The sequence below is a fragment of the Hemibagrus wyckioides genome, linkage group LG04 (assembly GCF_019097595.1).
Source record: "Hemibagrus wyckioides isolate EC202008001 linkage group LG04, SWU_Hwy_1.0, whole genome shotgun sequence".
Lineage (NCBI taxonomy): Eukaryota > Metazoa > Chordata > Actinopteri > Siluriformes > Bagridae > Hemibagrus > Hemibagrus wyckioides.
In genome coordinates, this window is record NC_080713.1 from 17,070,103 (window position 1) to 17,095,173 (window position 25,071).

The 25,071-nt window shown below is 38.8% G+C and overlaps 1 protein-coding gene across 1 annotated transcript; it reads right to left on the reverse strand.

The window, feature by feature from the left end:
- Positions 1–15: 15 nt before the first annotated feature.
- cftr (CF transmembrane conductance regulator) lies at positions 16–24,991 on the reverse strand. The gene is made up of 27 exons (XM_058387476.1): positions 24,638–24,991; positions 23,403–23,513; positions 22,377–22,488; positions 21,651–21,866; positions 21,435–21,524; positions 20,481–20,644; positions 19,923–20,048; positions 19,435–19,681; positions 18,905–18,997; positions 17,805–17,978; positions 17,448–17,639; positions 14,360–14,454; positions 13,811–13,897; positions 12,922–13,630; positions 10,282–10,413; positions 9,803–9,840; positions 9,335–9,603; positions 9,168–9,247; positions 8,848–8,998; positions 7,586–7,813; positions 7,181–7,281; positions 6,418–6,651; positions 3,779–3,934; positions 3,610–3,699; positions 3,065–3,237; positions 2,779–2,884; positions 16–778 (listed from the first exon to the last, which is right to left on the reverse strand). The coding sequence occupies exons 1-27, from the start codon at positions 24,688–24,690 to the stop codon at positions 566–568; spliced, it is 4,440 nt and encodes a 1,479-aa protein (XP_058243459.1). The 5' UTR covers positions 24,691–24,991; the 3' UTR covers positions 16–565.
- Positions 24,992–25,071: the final 80 nt, after the last annotated feature.

Consider the following 25,071-nt stretch of genomic DNA (forward strand, 5'->3'; position numbering starts at 1 on the left):
AGTTAGCATTGCTGGTAGTGTAAAAAAAAAAAATCCACTGTACTAACATTTTGCAGTTCGTTTCAGACCTAATTTGTTAGCAGTTAAATAAAAATGTTTCAATATATAAAAATATTAGTAAAAGTTGTTGTCCATGTGTCTTACAAAAGCACATTTTGCAGTGATTTTACAGGAACAAGTTTGAGGTTTATGGACTGAATATTCAATAAATAAGTTGAGAAGATTTACAACTGTTTGTTCTGAAACATGCTCCGTGAAGGCCACCATGAGGAACAACCTGATAAAAGTTTTTTTTTTTTTTTTTTTTACTTGTTACTTTTGCATGATCATTTCCTGGTCCCACTGGCTCCTGTTATTAAACTCTATGAAGTACCTTAGCTTATATTTATTGCAAATATAAAAAGATGTTCATTTGTACCATAATTGTATTCCAGATCAACACAAATGATTTAAAAAACACTTCAGAATGAGTGTGTAAAAAGAGGACATATTGTACCGGACATAAGTCCTAAGTTAGCAGGTGCTCATGAATGCAGAGTCTCTGTAGTGACTGATTGCCTGGGGTTTAGAGACGAGTATCCTGGATGTCGTCCTCGGTCTCCTCCTGCAGTGTGAGTGTGACGGAGCTCAGTTTGGGCTGTGGCACACGCATGCTAGAGTTGCGGCGTGGGAAGAGTTTGAGGCGCTCAGCTGGACTCATGGCCTGTTTCAGCTGGCTGGTCTCATTCAGCAGGCGCTGGATCGACTCGTAAGTCTTTACCTTGCCCTGCTCCATCATCTATAGCAAAAAGGTAAATAAATCACAAAAAAAAAATAACATTAGTAGATCTAGATGGTGACTTCTCTATCCCTACCAAGGTTATGTTCAGTGTTCCACAAGGTTCTGTCTTAGGCCCACTGCTTTTCTCCTTATATATGCTACCCCTTGGTGCAATTATTCGTAACTATGGTATTAGCTTCCACTGTTTTGACGATGACACACAGCTATATGTTTCAGCTAAGTCAGATGAGAGGAAATGGCTTCTTAAGATTGAAGAATGTGTAAAGGACATTAGACAGTGGATGCTTCCTCCTGCTTAACTCTGACAAGCTGCTTTAAGACAATGTCCATTATGATAAGTGCTATACAAATGAGTTGAATTGAATTGTCCATTGACATCATAATAGCATAGCTGTCTGTATTTACAGTTTGTAGTAACAGTTTTCATAATAGTGTAGAAGTATACTGTCAGCGAGACAATAATAGTAGTTTTAAGAGGTGTCCTAATAAGATATGAGGCAAGGTTTCTTTTCTTCTTTTGGTGGCTCAGTTGGAGCTGCTGGGGGTCTCAATAGCACAACAGCAAAGATATTAGTACAGCTATTTACATTCATGATAGTATGAAAGTTTGGCTCATATTAATGTACATCTGTCTCCTATCCCATAGGACCCAGAAAAAGTCTTGGGAGTGGGTATATACAGAAACCTAGATGCTGCTTCAAGTTAAGACTCCTGTGTCTACAGCACCATCCGCTCAGGCTCAGGTGTAACTAAGCTAGCTTAAGCTATCTGCCTCACTAGGGACCGTGACCCAGATGGACTCAGCTAATGATATCACTTTTGTATTATACCAAACATCGTACAATATTAAGACATTTTCCCAGACTTGGAGTACATACAGGGTACGTATATAAGAAGTCACTTCTTTCGTCACTCTTAATGGTTAATTGAATTATATACGCTGTATGAACAAAAGTATATGGATACCTGGCCATCACACGAATATATAGGTCTTCTCTAAACTGAAAATAACTGCTGAAATAATGTTGGAAACATAAAATTGTCTAGAATGTCTTTGAATGCTTTAACATTAAGATTTCCCTTCACAGCATGACAATGTCCCTGTGCACAAAGCAAGATCCAACCCATTTCAGTCCATAATTGGATGTTCAACAAGCACATGTGGATGACAGATAAAGTGCCCACATATGTCTGGCTGTATAGTTCAGCAGCTCAACAACCTAGTGGACAGAATGATCAGAATGCCTTTAGATAATTAACATAAACGCAAAGCTTAAGAGCAAAAAGATATAAATTAGCAGGACAAAGCTCTCATGACTGCAGAGATTTTTTACATGTTGTCCTTATAGTAGCCTGTCCCTCTTTAGCAGCTCTGGTAAGTGGTAAACATCATAACCACATTATCAAATGTTAATGTTTTGGTACTTTTAATGCATTTATTATATAGTTACACAGCTGCAAGTTGTGACATATTGCTCTATACTGTAGTGTATTCAAATGTAACTGTTTGCTGAAATCAATGCCTGTCAAATTGTCACTAAAATATGTGAGTAGCCTATCTAGCTTTGATCTAGCTTTGTTGTTATTTGGTTGTTGTTGCCATCTCAGTATTTGCATATAGTGCTGTGATTTTTAATGCTGTGAACTCAGGCAGCAGTGATAAAATACTACAATGGGTGTAAATGATTCGGAAGCCATGTTTGATTTCTGCATTGTTATGCTAGTGTTAGGTTAGGTTAAACAGTACTACATAACAACAGCACAGCATGTACTACTATAATATCTAAAAAAAAAAAAGAGCGAGAGAGAAAAAAGAAAAAGAAGGAAAGCCAAAATTATTTAAGCTATTATTTGCAGCACAAAAACGACATAATTAAGTTTTATGTAATTGATTTTTATATGGGGGGCCAACTTCGGTAACATGGCTGCTGGGTTTCCGAATTGTGTTTATCAGCTAAAGACAGCAGTGAAATCAAAGTGATGACAGAAAGCTTTACCATGAAGCACTGGCACTCCAGTAGCGGTTCCACTTTGTGTTCACACAGTAAAATAGTGCAGGAGGAGAAGGACTGCCTTAGTGTCTTCTTCAGTACCTTCACAGTGCTGCAATCGATCACAGTTACAAAAACACAACTCATCAGATACCGTAATAAAAGCCAGTGTTGTAATTTAATCTTAAATTTAAGTTATTTTCCTGTTAACGGAGAAATTACAAAAACTTATTTCTTGACTTCTAAGACTTCTGTGCACATTGTGCTACTGCTAAGCTGGTGGTTCACCTACATGGGGTCGAGGTGGGCACTGGGTTCATCCAGCAGCAAGATTCGGGCCCTACTGAGGAAGGATCGAGCCAGACACAGCAGCTGCTTGTGACCGTAGCTCAGCACGTGACCCCCGTATTCCAGCTGGAATTCTAGCTTATCTGGAAATTGCTCAATCACTGACTTAAGCCCCACCTGAAAAAAAATAAATAAATTAAAACTATCCACACATGGATAACAACAATGCCTTTCTGACCTTTCTCATTACAAATAACAGAATGTGGTCCATAACTTTATGAAACTCACACTTAACTCCATTAAAAAAATCATCACAAAACCATATGCTTAATGTATATACTTACATATATAAAAATGGTATCAACTTAGTGCACTTAATGACTATTACAACTTTAAAACCAAACATCCAGCGTGAATTTTTTCAGCTGCTGGAAAATGCAGAGGTGCCATAAAGAAGCTGTTTCTTAACAAGCAATGAGGATGGGTCTTGAAAGTGCACTATGAACAAAATATTCATACTGAGTATAAATAAATGAGTGCTAGATTTACCTCCTCAACAACCCTCCACAGCTCCTTGTCACCGTGGCATCCATATGGGTCCAGGTTCATCCGAATTGTTCCAGTAAAGATGAAAACTTTCTGTAGCAGCCAAGAAGATACAGAGTGTAACTGTGTAAGAACAACACAAATGTTCGTTATGTCCAAGCTGTGAACATACCTGAGGCACCACACCGAAAGCCTTCCTCCATTTTTGCAGTGGCATATTATTGCAGGAAACACCATCGATAGACATGTCTCCATCTGTGTAGGCCAGACGCAGGAGCGCATTGAATAGTGTGCTTTTCCCAGAACCTGTCCTGCCCAATATGCCCACCTAATAACCAAACATAAAATATCATTGATTCAGTTATTTACATTTATACACAAGCTTATTAGTGTATTCTTTTACTATGAAAAGTATAAAACGATTAATTCAAATAATGAAAAAACTATTCTATATTTAATATACCATATGGCATGAATAACTATTCTGTATAAAGTATGACTATCTACCAGCCCAGGCTAAACAACTATGTTTATAATCTGATTTAACAATATTTAAAAAGACATATGTTCTCATATTCTCTACAACACTGATCTGAAGAACCTCAGGGGTCCATGAAACATTGGCATTGTGCCTATTTATTTATTTATTTTTCTATTTATTTATTTAATTATTTGTATTGTTACTATGGTGTAAATCACAAACTACCATTTTTAAAGTTGTTACTATTTCATTTTGTTTGACTGGTCACTTGAAATTTATGAATACAAACCTCAGTAATTTAAAATAATGCCATATAATAAATAATGTCATAAATAATTCTTCAGATTAATGTTCACATAAACATCAGAATGACAAAGAAATTGTGATTCCTGGGACATGGGTTGGCATCGTGGCTTGGATGTTGGTCATACCAGAAAGTCTGTTTTTGAGTATTTGGGGCAAAAAACTAAAACCATTAAGTGATAGACAGTTCTGTGTGTGGAAACGTCCTGTTGATGAGTGAGGTCAGAGTAAAATGGTCAGATTGGATGGATACAGGATACAGGAAGGATACAGTAACTCGCTTTAAGACCGTGACAAGCAGAAAAGCATGTAAAGAACATAGAACCATGAGATGGAGGTGCTATAATACCTGAAGCTACACAGACATCAGGTTCCACTGCTGTCAGCCATGAACATGAATCTGAGGCTATCATGGCCACAGACCCAAAAATTTTCTTTCAGTATATAACTGTTCAGTTTGGGTGAGTCTGTGACTATGAGTGGCTCAGGTTCTTGTTTGTGGCTGACACGGAGTGGAACCTGATGTGGTATTTTACCTCAGGGTTTGATGTGTTCTGAGATGTGCATCCTGAGATGCTTCTCTGCTTGCCATGCTCGTAAAGAGTGGTTATTTGAGTTCCTATAGACTTTCCATTATCTGTCAGCATGAAGGTGTTTCAGCATGCAGACCCTCCACACACTGCATAGGTTTTTTGTTTTTCGCTGTGTAAACTCTAAAGACTGTTGCGTAAAAATCCCAGGAGATCAGCAGTTTCTGAAATACTCAAACCAGCCCATCCGGCACCAACATCAATGCTATGGAGATCACATTTTCCCCCTTTCTGATGTTTGATGTGGAATTAACTGATTCTCTTGTATTTTGTACCTGTGCTACTGCTACATGACTGGGTGATTGGATAACTGTATAAATAAGCAGGTGTTCCTATTAAAGTGGACCTAACAGCACTTTTAATGAAACTGTGTTCTATGAGTAGAAAGGGCAGATAGAACAAAGAATTGGTCTAAAGCTCCAACTAATAGCCAAAATATCCATTCCATCCATTCTCAATCACACTCACAGTCATGCTGCTGTAGTGAAGAAGAGTGAGGCTATGATCATGCCATGAGGACAAGGCCACAGGTAATCACAACTGGACTGATATTCACTACAGCAGCACACATGCTTGTGCAATAGTGCCTTGAAGGAAATGTTATTTAATAATAATCTTTATGAGGTGTTTTATCTTCTTTTTTTTTTATTTATAAATTTCAGCATTCATTAGTTATAGGGCCTAGGTCTGAATGGATTTGATCATCAGAAACGGATCATTTGTTACGTTGCTTGATAAGAAACTGATGTTACTCTTATCTTAACTGATATTGCTCTTAAATAATCTGTTCTGGCTAAAACAACAGTCTGATGAGAAATTGTTTCCATGACACTTGGAAGCCATCCATTATATTTTTTGTTTGTATTTTTCCCATTGACACTCCCACTAATAAGGCATTTGCTTGAGGGTACAAAATTGTTCTCTGTATCCTGGGACAGATCTTCCAAAATCAGAAAAAGGTGGGGACTGACGTAAAGAGAGATACATAACATTAAGGAGGAACCGATGTCCTTTTCCCCCCAGACCTGCATGTTCTCTTTTTGAGGCTTAAAATAGATGTCTGGCCAAGATTCAGAAAAAGCTCAGGTGACCTACAAATTTTTGTTTGGTCCATGCTTTACCAGTAGATTTTTTTTAGTGTCAGTTGCCAGGAAGCATGGAGACATTCTGTTAAGAAAAAGCTTGCATGGGGGTTCAATTCAACTTCATTTAAAACAATTTAATAGGATCAACATGCTGCAATAGAAAATATTTATGGATTTTAATAATATTATCTTAGTTCTTTGTAAGCTGTAGAACAAAAGGGTTACTAAAGGGTTCTTTGGTGATTTGAGCTTTATAAAGGGGTCTAATAGAATTTTTTTCTTAAATTACAATCATCTTATAAGAAATTTTGGTTTTTGAAGTCTGATTAACTGAATTGGCTCCTACACATACCTTCTGTCCACCCTCCACACTGAAAGAGAGGTTCTTGAGCACGGCATGTCCCGCCTCAGTGTATTTGACTGTTAAGTTGCGTATGTCCATCTGCCCATGGCTGGGCCAGCAAGTGTCATTGCAAGCCTCTGGGTTCTCAATGACCAGGGTTGAGTCTTTTCTCTGGCCCAGCCTAGGTTTAGGCTCCTCAGAGGGCAGGTCGATGAACTTAAATACCCGCTCCACAGAACGCATCTGGAGGTGAGAATAAGAGCAATGATGTAAGCAAGTCAAGTAATTGCCTAAACATGAATGTTGGTTTGTTTGGCTTCCAAATGATGCTTGAACATCTTGTACTTGTGATTGAGTGCAGGCTAAAAGAGGTAAGTCTAATTGTATCCATGACTTTCAGAGTGAATAAAGCAAGTATGCAGGAGTTTGAATGAGCAGACGTTTTATGCATATCAACAACACATTTTGCCACTTCCTCTGACGAGCTTTGCAAGAACGTAATGTTCCTCACTCTGATACGACTTATAACAGAAAAAAATCTCTGCATTGACAACAGCCTTCACACACAGTTCTTGCACGCCATTACAAAACAGGACAACTTCTGCGTTTCAGACACAGTCAAAGACAAACTAAGGTACAATTTAATACAGGGGAATTAAAGAACAAGTAAAGTTACAAAGATGAATGAATTAATCTGTGTGTGTGTGTGTGTGTGTGTGTGTGTGAGAGAGAGAGAGAGAGAGAGAGAGAGAGAAAGAGGGAGGATGCATACCATTCCATCCACTGCAATGCTGGTGACAACACACCACTGGAAGGTGCCTAGAATGAGCATCGTCAGGGCTATAATGATACCAATCTCACCCGATTTATCCTCTGTGGAATAACACACAAGCATATGAGTAAACATCAAGCACAACAGTGCATACAATGACCTCTAAATTCACTTCAAAGACATTTTCCCGAACACTGCTAGCAATTACCTCTCAGTGAAATTGTCTGTGAAACCTGCCAAATCAAGCATTCAAGCATCTGCTCACTGTCTACAACCTCTGCAACTTCCAGTATTCAGCTCCAACAAGCATGGCCACATACATAAAGCTCACCAGTTCACACAGAGTGCACTATAGAGGGTGCAGAAGGAATAGCTTTAGAGTAGAAAATAGAACAGTGTGCTTACGGTTGGTTCCTACTGCAATCCAGGCAGCAAGCGTAAAGAAGAAGAAATAGATGATGTCAGCACGGAAGAGGAACCAGCGCAGGGTGGAAAGGTAGAGGAACCAGATGGCTGTGTGTGTGTTGAGGACTTTATGGAAAAGAGTTTCAAAGTAGGTTTGCCGGTCAAAGGCCCGGATTGTCCACAGTCCTTTCAGTGAGATGATGAGATGGGAGAAGATGGGACTCCGAGCTAAATGAAGAAAGAGTGAGAAAGAAGAGCATGTTAGCAGAGAAACATAACATTTGACTCAAGCAAGAGTAAAAGAATATTTTTTTTGCCATTTTTATTCCAGATTTTAATCAGTTCATTTTACAAAACCTGTCACACCTGGTGCCCTAAGAATGGAAGCAATAAAAGTCCATCCTCTGTCCCTTTGCTATAAAGCCCCTATTCACCTTTATAAGCCCTGTGTGTGGCATGAGCCTATATGCAAACTAATTATTTATCACCACATTCTCAAAATATTACAGCATGTAAATATTCTTAACTCTCTTTCACAAACAAGACTGACCCCCTCAAGCTTAGTTTGCCCAATTCTGTGAATGACGTTAGCGCGGTCAGGTAGAAATCTCTCGTTAAGTTGTTACCAAACTGTCCTAGTCAGTGTGGAAAATCCTCATTTGCTCTCTGTGTGACCTGACAAAAACTGACATAAAAAACGAATCATCAGTGTTTGAGAATAACACATTTCTGCTTCCTGTTCATGAAGCGGGATGAGAAGTGATCTGGACAGACTGGGTCAGCAATGGGGTTATTGCGTCACTTGGGGCATATCACACTGCAGATAAACAAAGACAAACAAAGAGGCTAAATTCTGTCTTCTGCCCATGCTGCTTCCTCTGAGATATCCCATCACCTCCTGCCTGACTCACTCATCCTCTCTCCCTCTCCGGTTTTCTGCCATGCTGCTGACCTTCTACCAGGGCCTTGTCAAAATTGCTAGGTCCCCATGGAAGAAAGTCACATCCCATGTACAGTCAGAGATTAAACTATGTCTTAAACTATGAGTCCTATTACCTCTGCTGGAATGCGGAGCTCATTCTTAGGATTCTTTCTGATCCTTACATTGTTCCTAACCATGGTGTGTCTGCCTTTGGTACAAAGCTGGTACACTTTTTATAACATAAACACACTGCTCAAGTGAGAAGACACTGTAGTATTATTACCTTTGACTGACTATGTGTATATGCAAAATTGGCACTCACATATCTGTTACTTCTTACCTTCTGTCTCCATTTGCTTTAGCTGTTGACCTGTGCGCAGGAAGTATTTCCTCATCACCATAAAAACAAATGCTAAGGGTGTGGCTGCAAGGAATATGTATGGCCGCATAATTGACACCACCAGAACACACCCCAGCACCACCAGGGTCAGCTGTACAGAAGAAAGAAAATGTATACTCCAGGCAAGGTAAATCAAATACTTGGCTTGAGCAATACCTCTCAGATCTATCTATCTATCTATCTATCTATCTATCTATCTATCTATCTATCTATCTATCTATCTATCTATCTATCTATCTACAATCATTGTAAGTACAAACCTGGACAAGGTCAAACATCAGCAGAGGCAACATGTCATCTATCGTAGCCATGTCCTTAGTGAATCGGTTCATGATACGACCTTGAAAACAGAGTACAAAAATTGACAACACACACCGCATGAAACGTAAATATAGGCATATTTCTGCTGCATTTATATCTCACACACCTGTCTTCATGGTGTTGAGGACAGACATTGGTGCCCTTAGCACAGAACTCAACATTTTCTGATGCATTTTCTTGGATACGGTGATCATGGTATGGACCAGTGGTAGCCCCCGAAAAAAGCCCAGAGCTAAGATGCTCTCCGAAGTTGCTACATAGATATAAATAATGTAGTAGCTGCTGGAGGGTCGGATAATGACAGCAGTGCCAGTTAGTGATAAGTTGGTCTGTTTCGTGGCGTTTTGGTCAGGATGCTCCTTTTTCCAGATCTCACTGAAAAAAATGGAGAGGAAGCATGAATTAAGACTATTTGGAGTACTGCTAGACCGCCACCCACAATTAAAGATATTTTGTTTAACAAAGGTATTAAAATGAGACCACTGAACATTTTTCGTATGTAAAAAAAAAGTATGTAAATTCTTGATCATACTGCTGCGTATGATAAAGTAGGAGGACTTTAAATTATACTCACTCAGTTATCAGAAAAATCCCAACAACAGATCCAGCCACCTACAAACAGAAATGTAAGCAATCTTCAGCAGAGAACTGAGGAAAAGTCACTTGATTCTTTTTCAGGGCTCTGAACCATTGAACCTCTTTCAAGCATTTCTGCCAAATGGACCGGTTTCATGTTTGTAAATAATTTTGTTGTACCCATCATCACAGCTGGACTCAGTTAGGTAGTCAAACAACCAACTGAGAGACAAAACCCAGCTGCCCAGTGTCAACTGTACGATGCATACTGATTCTCAAATTTCTCAAATTCTGTACAACCCACAAATTCCAAACATCCACACTCGTGTGTTATATTCAGTGCGACATTTGAATTATAACCACAGCTAACTAGAGATGAGTGATTACATTCACTTTTTTGTTTTGAAAGATCAGAGTTCAATAAGATAAACAGTGATTCAAGTACATGCAAAGATGAATAATGATTAGCATGATTACCTCAATCGCATAAATAATGAGGATGAAGATCAGAACATATGTCAGACTTTTGTTGGTTGACACGTATCTCACATACGTGTTCCATTTTGTGGTTTCAAAAACATCCTCAATTTGTTCATCTGCAAAGCATGCCTGTAAAAAACACAGTGCTATTTATTCTCAAGTGTTGTATACTGTATGACATTTTACTTTTACCCTAAATTATACTACTTCCTAAGTGGGATATGTAAAGAAAATGTTTTCACTGTGCTGTAATGTACAGTATATATGACAAATAAATGCTTCTTCTTCTATTCAAAAAATGGCATTGATTTCAATTACACTACTCACAAAAAGTTAAGGATATTTGGCTTTTGGGTGAAATTTATGGAAAATGTAAAAATTTCATGCTACAGTGATATTATATCATGAAAGTAGGGCATTTAAGTAGAAGCATGCAATGGTGATTTCCTCATCTCAAACAATTTATTGAAACAAAAGCCAACAACAGTGGTGGGTATACCACAACAAAAAATGTCAATGTCTCAATAATTTGTCATGTGCCCTTGACCATCAATTACAGCTTCACAACGACGTCTCATGCTGTTCACGAGTCGACTTATTGTCTGCTGAGGCATGGCATTCCACTCTTCTTGAAGGGCGGCCCTCAGGTCATTGAGGTTCTGGGGTGCAGGGTTACGAGCCTCTACACGGGGACTCAGCTGATCCCATAGGTTTTCTACGGGATTCAGGTCTGGAGAAAGTGCAGGCCACTCCATTTGAGGTACCCCAGCCTCCAGCAGCCAGCAGCCGTACCCTAATGATGCGACCTCGATGAGCTGGAGCATTGTCGTCCATGAAGATGAAATTAGGCCTGTGTTGTTCATGCAGGGGCACAATGACTGGATTAATGATGTTATTCAGGTAGTATTGGCTTGTCATTGTACCATTCACAAGATGTAGGGCAGTTCTGTATTGAGTAGACACACCTGCCCAGACTGTAACACCACCACAACAGTGGCTGATGCATAGCGCTCTCCTTGACGTCTCCAACATCGTTTGGCGGCCATCATTTCTGCTCAACGTGAATTGACTTTCATCAGAGAACAGCACTGAGGCCCACTGGTCCCTCATCCAGCGTAAATGCTCCCTGGCCCATGCAACACGATGACGCCTGTGCCTGGTGGTGTGGTCAGGTACCCTTGCAGGTTTTGAATGGTCTGACGTGACACTTGGGTGCCTCTCACCTCCCTTAAATGTGCCTGGAGTTGAGTGGCATTCATCATCCGGTTCCGCAGGGCACTGTTCACAATGAAACGGTCATCAATGTGGGATGTGGCCAAAGGACGTCCACTTCTATGCCTTTCTGTGAGTCTTCCAGTCTCTCTGTATCTCTGCTGCAACCTGCTGATGACACTCTGTGACACTCTCAGTGGCCACTTCCCTCTGAGAACATCCTGTTTGAAGCCTCACAATGGCGAGGTACTGTTGATCAATTGTTAGGTGTCGTCTTGGTCTCATGATGTCAAAATGTGAACAGCATGATGAAGAGGACAGTTTAAATACCAATTCTAATTGAACCAGAAAATTTATTGGTCGATTCATGGATCAAACACCAGTTGTGAATTTTGCCGTTAAGCACCTTGTTAGAGAACAGCAAGTTATGCAAAAAGTACTGAAACACTGAACAGTTGGACATGTGCATTCAAAAGTGTAGAGAAGGTCAAATTCAGTTCACCTGTAAAGGTTATAGTGCATTTTAGGTGCATCCTGAAATTTCACCCTAAAGCCAAATATCCTTAACTTTTTGTGAGTTGTGTATGTAGGTGTCACAAAGAATGTTCACTCTTCCAAGACATTAAGTCTTAAACTCTTGGTACATCTCCAGGGTTCCCCATTTCTATCCTGAGCTTGGGTTACTGGCTGTGTGGAGTTTTTAATGTTCTCCTTGTGTCTGTGTGAGTTTCCTCCAATCTCGTACTACTGGCTATGCTAAATTACCACAAGGTCTAAATAAGTGAGCATGGTTCCTAAAGATGGACTGGCATAGTGCAACTACTGAGTACTTGACAGATCTGGTACTTTAAATTCACTTTCCTATTACCAGCACATAACCTCTATATCCCTACTGCTCCACATTACTATGTCAATTACTAGATCAAACCTATTCATGTATGTTATGTGTAGGTCCAGCTTCATAAAATCTTCTTTCCTTACAAAAACGTGGGTATGTGACTAACCTAACTGAATGGTTGCAATAGTTACTTTTAATGCTTACATCTGTAGATGCATTTGTTCTGACATTGAAGCAGAGAATAAACATACTTCTCTGTCCATCTTGTGTTTGTTTGTTGTTGTTGTTGCTTTTTACTTCACTAACCAGATAAAAAAAGATTCATTTGTTGTAAAACTCACTCAGTGTACAAAAATACATGTGACTGGATAATAAGCATAACAAGTAAATCCAGAGTGTATATCTGTTTTCTCATACATCAAAAAGCTCTGCTCCAGTATTTTTTTTAGTTTAATTTAAAAATATATATATTTCCCAGCCAATATACAGTCACTCAACTGTAAACTGCAACAGGGTTAATCAAGGGAAAGGCTAGTTTCCATGGCCTGTGGAACACTGGAAGTGCCATCATGTCTGACATCTCTTACCTCAATATTCTCCTCATCCATTTCTCCAGTGATGTTGTAGATACTGTCTTTGGACAGTCTACGGGTATAGATGTCCAACTCAGAGGCCAGCTCACTCTGGGGCACAATGGACAGGCGGCTGTGGAAGGAGGACTGGAGCTGGTCACGTCTACCTGGACCCTGTGCGTTGGTCATAAATGCCAACACAGACTGTCTTCTCTGGCCTGCCATGTGCACATGGTGGTTGTGATACATATCATTTGCTATAAAAGACTCATCCACCAGCTCATTCTCAGGCACCAGGGAGAACTTGCGGTCAGGCAGTGGCCGCTTGGTCTCTTCTTCAATCACTTGGATGAAGGAAGCCTTACGGTCGGCTGCCAGAGGGTTGATGATCACTGAAGCTTTCCTCTCATCTATGTAGGTGGTAGGTGCCACTTGCCGGTAGGAAGGACAATCGGGACGCATCCCTGAAGTTTCATCCACAGATACTCTGCGTAGCGTCTCGGTGAGGATGGAGCAGCGGCGCTCTGCAGTAATGTTGTCATAGGCCTCCAGTCCCAGCAACAAAGAGCTGAAGTCAGGCCGCTGTGACTGCAGCTCTGAGAACGTGCCATAAAAAAAACACTCACCGTTGTGCAGCAGCAGGATCTTGTCAGCCCGCTTTAGGTGTTCAATCTTGTTGGTGACTACAATGCGAGTCTTGGATGCCATGAGCCTGCAGAGACACCTGGGAGAAAGACTTCTGCTTACAAATTGTTACAACTAAAGGTATACTCACTAACCTCAATGCAAAATATAGAACAATATTTCAAATGCTAAAGTCATAAGGAACAGCAATTAATTCATGAAAGGGCCACCATAATCATTTCATACTGCATGTGACAGGTCTCATATTTGATATACATACTTGTCAAATATCTCTTTCTCTGTAGCAATATCCAAATGTGTGAAAGGTGCATCCAGCAGGTAGGTATCAGCATCTCTGTACACAGTCCTAAGAGATTAACACAAAACATAACTTTCAGTTTCAGAAATTAATCTTTGACACACAAGGAGACTCAGTGTAGCTGTTACACAAAGCAAATTACATTTTCACTCAAAGCATATTTATTCATTATTACCAACTTTACTGTAATGCAAATGTATTCAAATATGAATTTAAAGTGAAATAAATGAGTATATGGTTGTGTACAAGTAAATAGAGTGAATTTTGAGATATAACCACAGAAAAAATAGATATCAGTGTAAAAGTTTGTTTCTGTGCATCCTTAACATTATGCTTGAAAAATGAAATTGTTAAAATAAGACATAAAACATTCGTGAAATATTTTGTCTTGTTTTTTAATCCTTGTCATGGACAAGATACAACCATATTACTTTTGAAATCTGAAAATTTGATTTTATCTACGCAGATAAACTGTAAAATTAAGATTATCATCCTTTTCTGAGTGTGTACCTGGCTAGGGCAACCCGTGCTTTCTGTCCCCCACTCAGGTTCAGTCCCCCCTCCGCCAATGGAGTCTTATCCTTCTCAGGAAGAGCAGCCAGGTCCTAAAGATCAAAGCACATTCATTTCTATTAATCAGAGTATAGTGCTTAATTCAGTGAATTCCATAAAGAGGTCTAATAAGCTCACAAGACGTATGAACAGGACACAATATATCGAACCGAGACATCACACGCGATGAGGAAAAATATATCATACAATATCACCATGAATGATGATCTCACTTTTGGATACACACACAAACACACTATTACAGACGCTGCGTACGGGCACAGTGATAATATATGAGACAAAATCCACACAACTCTATACCGAAAAATCTGACTTAGACTCGCTTTTGTTCAGCATTGCGTCTTATATGAAATATGATTAAAATTTTGCTTGACAGCTGATAAAGCATCATGAAAATAGATGCAGAAATAATGAATGAGTAAATACAGTTATGACTCTGCAACGGTTCACATAGAGTTATCTTACCTCCTCCTTGACACCTTTTGCCCAATTTTGGAGCATCAGGGGAAAGAAATATATCAGTAGTTATAAAAGGGCTTCATTGAGACAGACCTGACTTTGTCTAAAATATTAATTTTGCTGTGGTGTACCTGGAAACATTAAGACATGAGATTGCAGTACAAAAAGTCTGAAATGTTATGTGACAATAAAAGTGAGATGGACTATAAGACACAATCATACTGAAGTCATTCGTAAGAAAGCAGATGGATGTTTGTTTTTATGGTTTATAGATACTCATTGTATTTAACTCCCTCTGTATACTGTTTATATACTGTTTATCTATGCAAATTATTTATTGTTTATATACTGATTATGTATTGTATATACTATGTATATGTATATACTAATTATTTGCACTGTGAAAATGCACTTCTGGTTAGATGCTAACTGTATTTCGTTGCCTTGTACCCACATGTGCAGTGACAATAAAGTTGAATCAAATCTAATCTAGATGCCACAGGCATGATGCCAATGCCAGATCATTTATACTTTTCAGTCTAGCACTGTAAAAAATCTCAATGTGGGTTCATTTAGCATACAGAGAAATCATCAGAGAAATTTGTTCAAATGAAATAATGAATAAAAGATGGCTTAGGCAACATGGTAGCAAAAGCTACTGTCATCACAATGAAACAGTGTCATAAACAAGAAAGTGTAAATATTGCAATCATTAACAGTTAACCTGCCTCGGTTTTCTTGGAAGGAAACTTCTAAAGATGTTGATTAATAAAAAGGAAAGGTTTATATTAATGTGTCTGTTCTAATATGTTATTGTTTAACAGCAATATCTTAGACACAGACCATATAAACTATGAACAATAATACTGTTGTTTATTTAATCATAATGTATAATTGTTGATATGGTGGAACTTTCTGATATATATGAAAAAAATTATTTAGCATTTAGCATTTCCATCACAGGAGAGTCTTCAGAAATCTAGGATTTGAGCTTTCTAATTTCATAGTAACATGTCACGCAGGTTTTGTCTTAATAACTTGTAGAGCGAGACAATGTGAGACTGGTAATGGAAAATGGTTTATAGCAGCTGTAATGTAAGTGATAACAGGAACTTCTTCATTAAATGTATAAATGCATTAAAAGGTTAAAATAGCATGTTATTTCATTCACTAACAACTTGTTGGCAAATTGCCATGGGTTCAGAAGAATAAAACATCTCTGGATCATCCCTTTGAATCACATCACATGTGAATGCAAGGAAGCTACAAGAGTCATTGAGTTTTTTGTTTTTTTTTTACTAAAAGCCAGACAATTCATTTTCATCTGTTTGTGTGATGTTCAGCTCCACAGGGATGGTTAATGGCTCATAGGAAGGTAGACACTCAGGGCTTTAAGAAGTTGTAATTAAAAGTATTTCTGTTTTTGCCTAGCCTACTAAATGTAATATATTCATAGAAAAGTTCCAAATAAAATCTAAAATATTAGGGTTTTTTCCCAGACAAATGTTTATAGTTTTAAAAGTAAATGATGATATCAAACCTATTCATGCTCTGTGCCCCAACTACTTATTCATAATCTTCAGAAATTTTAAGGTGTTAACTTGAACCTTTAAAAATCTCGGTAAGGTTATCCAAACAGAGGTAAACACATCTCACACTGAACAACAAAGTGCCCTGACTATTTTTATATCACACTAGCAGAAATAAAATAATTCAATAATCTGTAATGATTGAAAATTGTCTGAGAAGTCGATTTCCATTCCGCTGGCATAGTGGAACACCAGTGCGCTGGTAAAAAGGATTAAACCACTTCCATTTCTGTCTCATCAGTTTCATCACCTGGTAGTGTATTTACAGTATATCCAGTTTCCTTACATTTTATTGTCCAGAAGTTTTTATTTCTAAGAAGGATGAGTGTTATTATTACATTTATTTTATTTTATCATGAGATAAACGTAATATGTTAAAGAGAACATGATCATACTGAAACAACCTAACTAATGGGTTAAGCTAATGTCTTGCTTATCCAATATTGTAACACTGTAGTTCTTCTTCCCTAAGGAAAGTTGGTTAAAATTGTCACAGATTTTGGTGTGAGATAAGCAGCTTGTTGCGGACTGAATGTGACTATGCAGTCTATGAAGCATTTCAGATCTGTGAGCCTCTTTTCAAAAGTGACTCAAATAAACTGGGGTGCTGTCACTCAGCATGGCTGTTGGCTGCATATGATTGGCTGTTTTGGTATCAAGAGATTGTAGGTGAGGTGGGGTGAGCCATATTGAGTAATATGACACAGTAATGCAGCATTGTATCTAACAAAGATTCTCAGTTCAACTGCCAGCTGAACATTCCGAGTGGCAGGAGATTAGCTAGATAGAGTGAGAGAGACAGACAGAGAGTGAAGACTTTAAAATGTAATCAAATAGACAGAAAGTGGGAGGTTCAAAAAGAGCATCACGAGCAGGGATAACAATAGACACAGTAATATAAGAGAAAGAGTGGCAGTAGGAGAAATAGAAAGACAGACAGGTAAAACTAAGTGAGTTAATCTAAAGATATGAATTACCTCCTCTAGCTGGCATGCTTTAACCACTCTGCTATAGCGGTATTCTTCATAGGTCAGTCCGAACAGGATGTTCTCGCGAATGGTGCCAGGCATGATCCAGGCAGTCTGGGAGGAGTAGGAGACACGGCCACTGTGTCGGATTTTTCCTGAGGAAGGGACCAGCTCACCCAGAATGGTCATTAACAGGGAGCTCTACCCATACCGAAGATAGTATAGGACAGGTCAGCGATTAAGCTGTTTTAGGTCACCTCAACAATAGAAATCTAATGAAATAGGTCTAGTGTTTCTGTCTCTATATAAAGCATCTAGTGTCTTACTTAGAATATTAAATAAAAAAAATCAAGAGTGTAACACTACCTTTCCGGATCCTGTGGATCCAGCCACTGCCAACATTTCACCCTTCTCCAAGTGCAAGCTGATATTCCTAAGCACAGGTGTTATGTAGAGGTTGGTGAAGAAGAGTCCATCTCCATTTGGATAGCCATTTGCTTTGTTCTCTTGCTTAATCTTCTCAAAAAGCTCACCAATACCCTGCCATAACAGAGAGTCTTTCATTACTGGCACACCCATATACTGTTTATATAATTGCTTTGTAATTATAATGTTTAACATGAACATGTTTTTTTCCAGTTGCAAGACTGAACTGGACTTTACTGTAGATAAAACCAGACAACTTTGCTTACCACAGGCTATTAAAAGGAGTCAGTGAGATCCCATGACACAGCAAGATTTATTAACTAGTTAAAGCTGTTATCTCAACCTATGACTGAGTCATGTGCTTATCTGACAAATATAACAAGATTGTTATAGCAACTATAAAAAGATCATGTTAAATACAACGATTTATCTTAGTTATAGGTAGACTGAACTGTTTATTTCATTTTTATTGCCACAGGCAAGGAGAATCATCCTGCAAAAACATTTTCACTGGAACAGGAGAGTGAGAACTACCCTGGAACAGAGAAGTGGGTGTGACACTGGTTTAATCATTGACTTTTGTCAGGCTTTGCTGCCCAGGAGCTCAACAATTAATTTCTGCATGCATTTCTTATTCAAATGGGGCGAGTAAACAGCGGACAAAAGAACACAGCAATTAACTTCCCCCTGTCTCTTCCCACCAATTGAACTGAGTTTCTCTGAGGACCTGCTCAAACCGCTTACAGGCAGACGGTCTGAGAATTAGACCAATTAAAGTCATTTTCAGTACAAGGACATGTAAAATAACACAAGTAGTCTAAGTTTTAGTAAATATCTGATTTCACAATGAAAATATTTTCAAAGTGTTTGGATTTCCAAAATATTTTCATTTCTTTTTACATTTTCAGACTAATTTAATGTACTATCATCCAAGACTTTTCAACTAATCTAAAAAAAAAAAACCCATTATCACCCACATCATCAGATTCAGGGGTTATTAAAATGTTCAGATGGAGCGAGCAGTTCACTGAAAAGACTACCTCATCCCAAGAAGCTGTGATGTTTTCAAGTTCCATGTCTTTAATACTGAGGTCATACTCCAATAGTTTGTATTCTTCTTTGCTGAGAAATTCCTAAAAGCCACAGTGGACAAAACAAAAAAAAAATGGAACAGGTTTTGAGGCACATTATTGGATACAGTCTGAGATAGAAACAGTTACCTTGGGCCTTGTTTCAGGACAGTACAAACAGTTATACAATGATACAAAGAATCTGCCATGTTGTGCAGTTTTGAGCAGTGCTGAACCACAGCCCTACAGTTCATGTCTTTTTGGTTAAAGGGTTGTAGTGTGAATAACAACTGCCACTTTAGGCACTTTTGAAAATGTAATGTTAGACATATCAAGCTAAGACAGACTTTTATCAGTTTCACTTGGTCTCAGAATCACTGAATCATCTTTATCACTACCCCTTTTTTGTGTTCAGATTGTAATAAATAGCCATTATCCAATGCGCATTATCCAATAGTCATTATCCAATGAGCTTGACATGTTAGATGAAAATACTTCACCTCAATTTTCCAGATAAGCCGGATGGTGTCGTACCACATCTGGATAGAAGCAGGCAGCTGGCGAGTGACAGTCATGCGCAGCACCATGCAGTATGAAAGAGTAGTAAAGATGCGTCGCACAGTGATGCCGGTGGTGAGGGCTTGGGGCAGTACTGCTGCTGTGATCACCCATATAGCAGAGAAGAAGTAGGCAGAGCTGTAGAAGTAGCGCAGAGAGCCGATCTTCCTGGTCAACTTGACCTCATCCCTGAAGGCAGTCAGGATGAAAGCAAAACCAAAATGCTTCAAATGTTCATTGAATCTGAGTATCAAAAGAGAACTTATGTAGCACCCTGTTTGTCAGGAAATGAGCCACATCACATCACATTTTTCAACGCTGAAATTTGAAAGTAAAAAAGGCACAGAGGTGAAAAATTATTTTTCACCTCTAATCTTTTTTGTCTTTTTGCAGCGTAGGAAATACTGATTTTGGTCACAATTTATCTTACTGTCTGATATTTTTGATGATGGTCTCCATGATCTCCTCCCAGCCATAAGCTTTCACTGAGTGCAGATTCTCCATAATCTCCGAGGTCAGGGCAAGACGCTTATTCGTAAGTAGTACCCTTTGTGCTCTTTTTTTAAAAAAAAAAAAAAGACAACAAGAGAAAATACAATCAGGTTGGAGAGGGTCAGTGAAAGTTTTTGCTTATCTGGCTAGGCACTGAGAATGAACTTGAAAGAATACCGCACATGGGAAATACAGATGCAATTGTAAATACAAGAAGCATGCTGTCTGAATTGAGCAAAGCTGAAAAGATGCCAGCGCCAGCTCTTCCCAGCTATGTTTACATTTCTCAAAAGCACACGGCAAACCAAGGTCCTGATTAGAGCTCAAGATCTGAGCTACCTGTTCTAACTCATCAAAAAGCCCAACCAGCATAAGACTTTGGAATGCGGGTTTTTGTGGGAGTGATATAATGAGATAGTAGAGAAAAAATTTACAAATCCAAAGCATGAATCTATGCGGTATTACAAATGTGAACAGGCCTACAAGAAAAACCTACTTGTAAGGTCCCATTTTATGAGAAAGACAGGCTTGGATGACTCCCAGTAGTGAGATTGCAGCAAGGGCACAGAAGCTGTTGAATTCTATGAGCTCCCAAATTAGTCCCACACACAGGATACACTGCAAAGGAGAAATCCATACAAAGTGGGCCATGCCCAGGCTCTGTACAGCAAACACAATTTCTGATTAATTTCCAGCATACTGTGAGGTATACTATATAATTTCAGTCAATACAGTTACACTCGTAAAAGTAAGAGAACTAACGGATTGAATCACATTTGTGAAGCTTAAAAACAGTTTAAATAGTTACACAACTGAGAATATTATGAACAAAGAATAATGTGTGGCTTATTAAATTAATCTACAAAAGAAATCCATCTCTTTCTATCTAACTTCACAATGCACCTTAGTGCAACACATTTACTTTTAGACAAATAAATACACACAATCTAGCAGGAAGAAAACAATCAAACAATCAACAATCAAATGTTCCCATCACATTCAATACATCATTAGGGGAATGGTGGGGCATTTGGCCTTCCTCAGAATCACACCTAAAAAATAGTCCGAATTTGCGTATGTTCTCTGAGACAAAAAGTTTCACACCCACTACATTTAATACAGGTGATAATTGCCTCAGAGAACTTGCAAAGTGTATCAAAATTCATCACCCTGGCTCAACTTTCCTGAAGGGTTCTAAAGTTCAACCTCCTGTGCTTCACGTGCTCAGTGATGCTCGGCCACCACAGAAAAATCTGATAAGAAATGTTTTACATACTGACTTACTGATAGAAAAAGAAGCTTTTAGGTGTCAAAATGCAGGTTAGTTGTTAAATACAGTGAAGCAGGGCACTAAAGTGATTGCATGAGTGTACAATTCCACTGAATTTTGGTTATATGGGAACATACTGTACCTCCAATATAAACAGATAAAAATGTTACTTTTACTTGCCTGATCAAATTTGCCCAGGTTGGCTGACATCAGGCTGACCAGCTGCCCTGTACTGATCTTGTCCAACACTTTGCTGGACAGCTTTAGTGTCTTAGGTGCAGGAATAAAGTAAAATATTTAATATAACAGCATACTTTCTTAACAATAACGAACAAACCATTCCTAAATATAAATACATAATGATATTCACCAACATTTGAGCTTACTGTAGCACACCTTTTTATAAATTAAGCTGAAAAGGGCAATGCGGATCTGCATGCCCAGGTGGTGCAGTCCAAACATGGCGGGCTGCAGCAAAAGGAAGCGGGTGATAAATAGTAGGCCTAGACCTAGGGCCAGGAAGTAACCCTGTTCTCTCTCTGGTTCATGGTAGGGGTCAAATGAAGCGATGATTCGGCCCAGGAGCTGTGGCTGCACAGTTTTTGTGGCTTCCTGTGAAACAAATATGGGGACGTAAAAGTAATATCAACTTGATTCCACATCTAATTCATAATGAATAACAAAATACATGTGTCAGGATAGCTAGACACAAAATGCTTCTACAATAAACATTTAAACAAAATAACAGAAATAATAGGGTATTTCTAATGGATTCTCTACAAAAATACACACATATTGTTATGTCCTGAACAGTTTGCTGCTGTATGTTTACAAAAAACTATGGCATGTTCTACATGACCAATGACAATAGAAGGATCACCCCATTGAAGTTAACGTTAAACACATGAGCAGAGTCACACATTACTGTGAGCTACACCATCAATAGCCTGACTACTCTGATATAATCACAGAGGAGCAGCAGGTTGCCAGCTAGAAGCTAGCACTCATGCACCTACATTCAGACTTCTAGAAGATATGCACAAGTTTCAGATAAAGACAGAGGTACAGAAGTTACAGGGCATACGTATAAATTTGCACACAATTAGACGTTTACACACTTACCCCAAAATAGAGGAGGATTCCAAATAATACAAAGGGTCGAAGGAAGCATCTGGAAAGTGCACATAGAAGACTGGGTTTTTTCTTTGCAGATATAACTTCTCTGTCCCATTCTCTGTGTGTGGAGATACAGGAAGCCGAAAAGGAACAATTAAAACAGCTCTCTACATCCTCCCATCCACTGTAAAAATGGTGGAGTCCACATTGTTCAGGACACTCGTATATAACCACGGTGATTTTGCTTACTTATTAAACGAGGCAAAGAGCCCTTCACAAACAGGAGAGTGCTTCAAGCTCTTCATTGTAGAAAAAGTTCAAATTCCCAGAAGACACGTGTGTTTGAGGACTTACAAAATACTGCACACCATCTATCACCCACTAGGGGCCTGGCACTTTAAAAGGTCATGTTTGATGCCCATTAAATTGGCACCCCAACTCAAGCAAACATATTGTTAGCTATGTGAAATGTGGCATGTAAGGGGTTTTACTGGTAGAAGCAGGTTGGCATTTACCCTGTTACCCTGAAACACCACATGAATACTTTGGCTCAAAGGGGTGACATTTAAGCCTTTAGACTTTTGGGGCAGACAATAGGAACTGAAGCAATGTGTCCTGTTAGCAGTTTCCCATGGTGTAAATATGGTCATGTTTTGATTGATTTGAGTCATACCTCCAGTCATTCATACCATCACTGAATGAAGAAGCATTAGTGATACAAACAGCAACTCAACAGTAATGTTGCCATAATAAATATAACAATAAGAAATCGTAATATTTTACACAAAAAAATGAATCAGAACCACTCCAATTGCAAATATCTGTACTATGAAAGTGCATACATTTAATTCTTTTGTGAGGTCAATATGTACAGTTCAGCCTGTGCTTGATCCAATTACCAGTACTCACACACCTAAAAAGGAGGAGTTTACTTCAATATGGATTAGATATGAAGGTGTCGAACATATGCCTCACATCTCCCTCATTTCAATGAACCCAGTATGCACGCATGGACATGTTGAAAATACAAACTTTTCTAGACGTTCAGCGAGCACGTCTGCAGCGTCCTGCGATGGGGCTTGATACACATCTGACGGCTTCAGCTTTTCCCTAAACCCTTTTCGCATAATAGGGCTTGTCCACCTGCAAACATCCAGGGGAATCAGTTATTAGGACAATGCCCATTTCCACACAAGTTTCCCAATGTCAACATTATTGATAACTATGCAGCTGCTTCAGTGCGGTTTGTTTATGTAGCAATCAAACAGCAAACTCTCAAGCTATTACACTTACTTTTCAGTAAGTTGAATTAATACTCATGTCCAGTTGAACACTTGGTTTTAATCTAACATTGTTCACTCTACCTGCCATCTCTCTTAAATGACGCACATTAAGTCTAATTCAGTGTGGTGTAATGATGATGTGGTCACACTACATTTCATGTGAACTGTATGAAACTGAACGTTTTTATCAGGGTTTTGATAACAACAAACATGGACAATTTCTAAACGGACTAAACTGTATCTTTCCATGTTTTCTTGTTATCTTTCACCTAGAAATGTGCATATACTGTACCTTTAGGTAATTAAACATTAAAAGATCACAGAAATGAACTGTAATTAGATTATAGAGGAAAATTGTGAATTGTTTAGATAGATAGATAGATAGATAGATAGATAGATAGATAGATAGATAGATAGATAGATAGATAGATAGATAGATAGATAGATAGTAAATTGCACACTGTATATCTTACAAATAGTCAGTATACACAGGGTAATGTGATAACTGACCAAAAGTTACTATAGCACAATGTTAAGAACAAAAACTACAAGATATATAAGAAGCAAATAAATACAGTATATAAATCACAATTTAAAAGAGGGGGGGCACGCATAAGAGAAATGAGGTTAATTACAGTGCAGCCTTGATGTGCAATTTTATATGTTGCAAATGACAGTGCAAATGGTAATATTTGTTCAAATACTTAAGTAATTGTGCAAAGAGCAGCATGGAATTAACAATGAAATTGAGTCTGTTGTAATGGCGCGTGCTGTAAAAATACATAAATAAATATGCTGCGCGTGCTGGTTAAAAAATACACACTGTTACAAACCATGGACATCTGAGTATACGAACAATTTGTACAATTCAGTGTATAGGGTAAGAGCAATATGTACAATGTTAGTGTCCAGTGGGACAGTAAATGTTCATTCAATGCTCTATACACTTCGTGCTGCTGTGTGTTCACTGCAGTTGGTCCTTACCAGAAGAAGTATCTCGAAAGGAAGCCGGCATCATCCACAGGTGATCTCTGCATCCTAAATGAAGCCCGGGAGCGCCTCCGCTGAACATGGAAGCCGTGCCGCTTCTACATGAGGAGTCCTTTCACAGCTCTCCACTTTCAGACTGAGTGTGTTTTTAGAAAGCCACGGAAACACTCTTCACCGCTGAAACACTTGTGTGATCGAGGCGAACCTGAGGAGAAAGTGAGCGCGCGCGCGCGGAACGCCTCTGTCGCCACACTGGGAGAAGCTTCGAGTGCGCGCTCGCGCTTCAGTCACAGCTTTTAGCACAGGAGCTAGTGAGAGATTTACACTGCCCGGCTCTCAGTCACAAATCCCACGGTCATGTCACTCCTACACGAACAGGTTTTAAAGAGATGACCATTGTTAAAAAAAAAAAAAACAAAAAAAAAAAA

What these genes read in the sequence shown, in the direction of transcription:
- cftr (XM_058387476.1), bottom strand. Translation starts at nt 24,690, where the DNA reads ATGCAGAGATCACCTGTGGATGATGCCGGCTTCCTTTCGAGATACTTC. An exon ending in ACCTGGGCAAATTTGATCAG is followed by an intron (nt 20,645 to 21,434) that starts GCAAGTAAAAGT and finishes TTTGCTGTACAG; the next exon opens with AGCCTGGGCATGGCCCACTT. An exon ending in GCATTGCAGTGGATGGAATG is followed by an intron (nt 6,652 to 7,180) that starts GTATGCATCCTC and finishes TCTCACCTCCAG; the next exon opens with ATGCGTTCTGTGGAGCGGGT.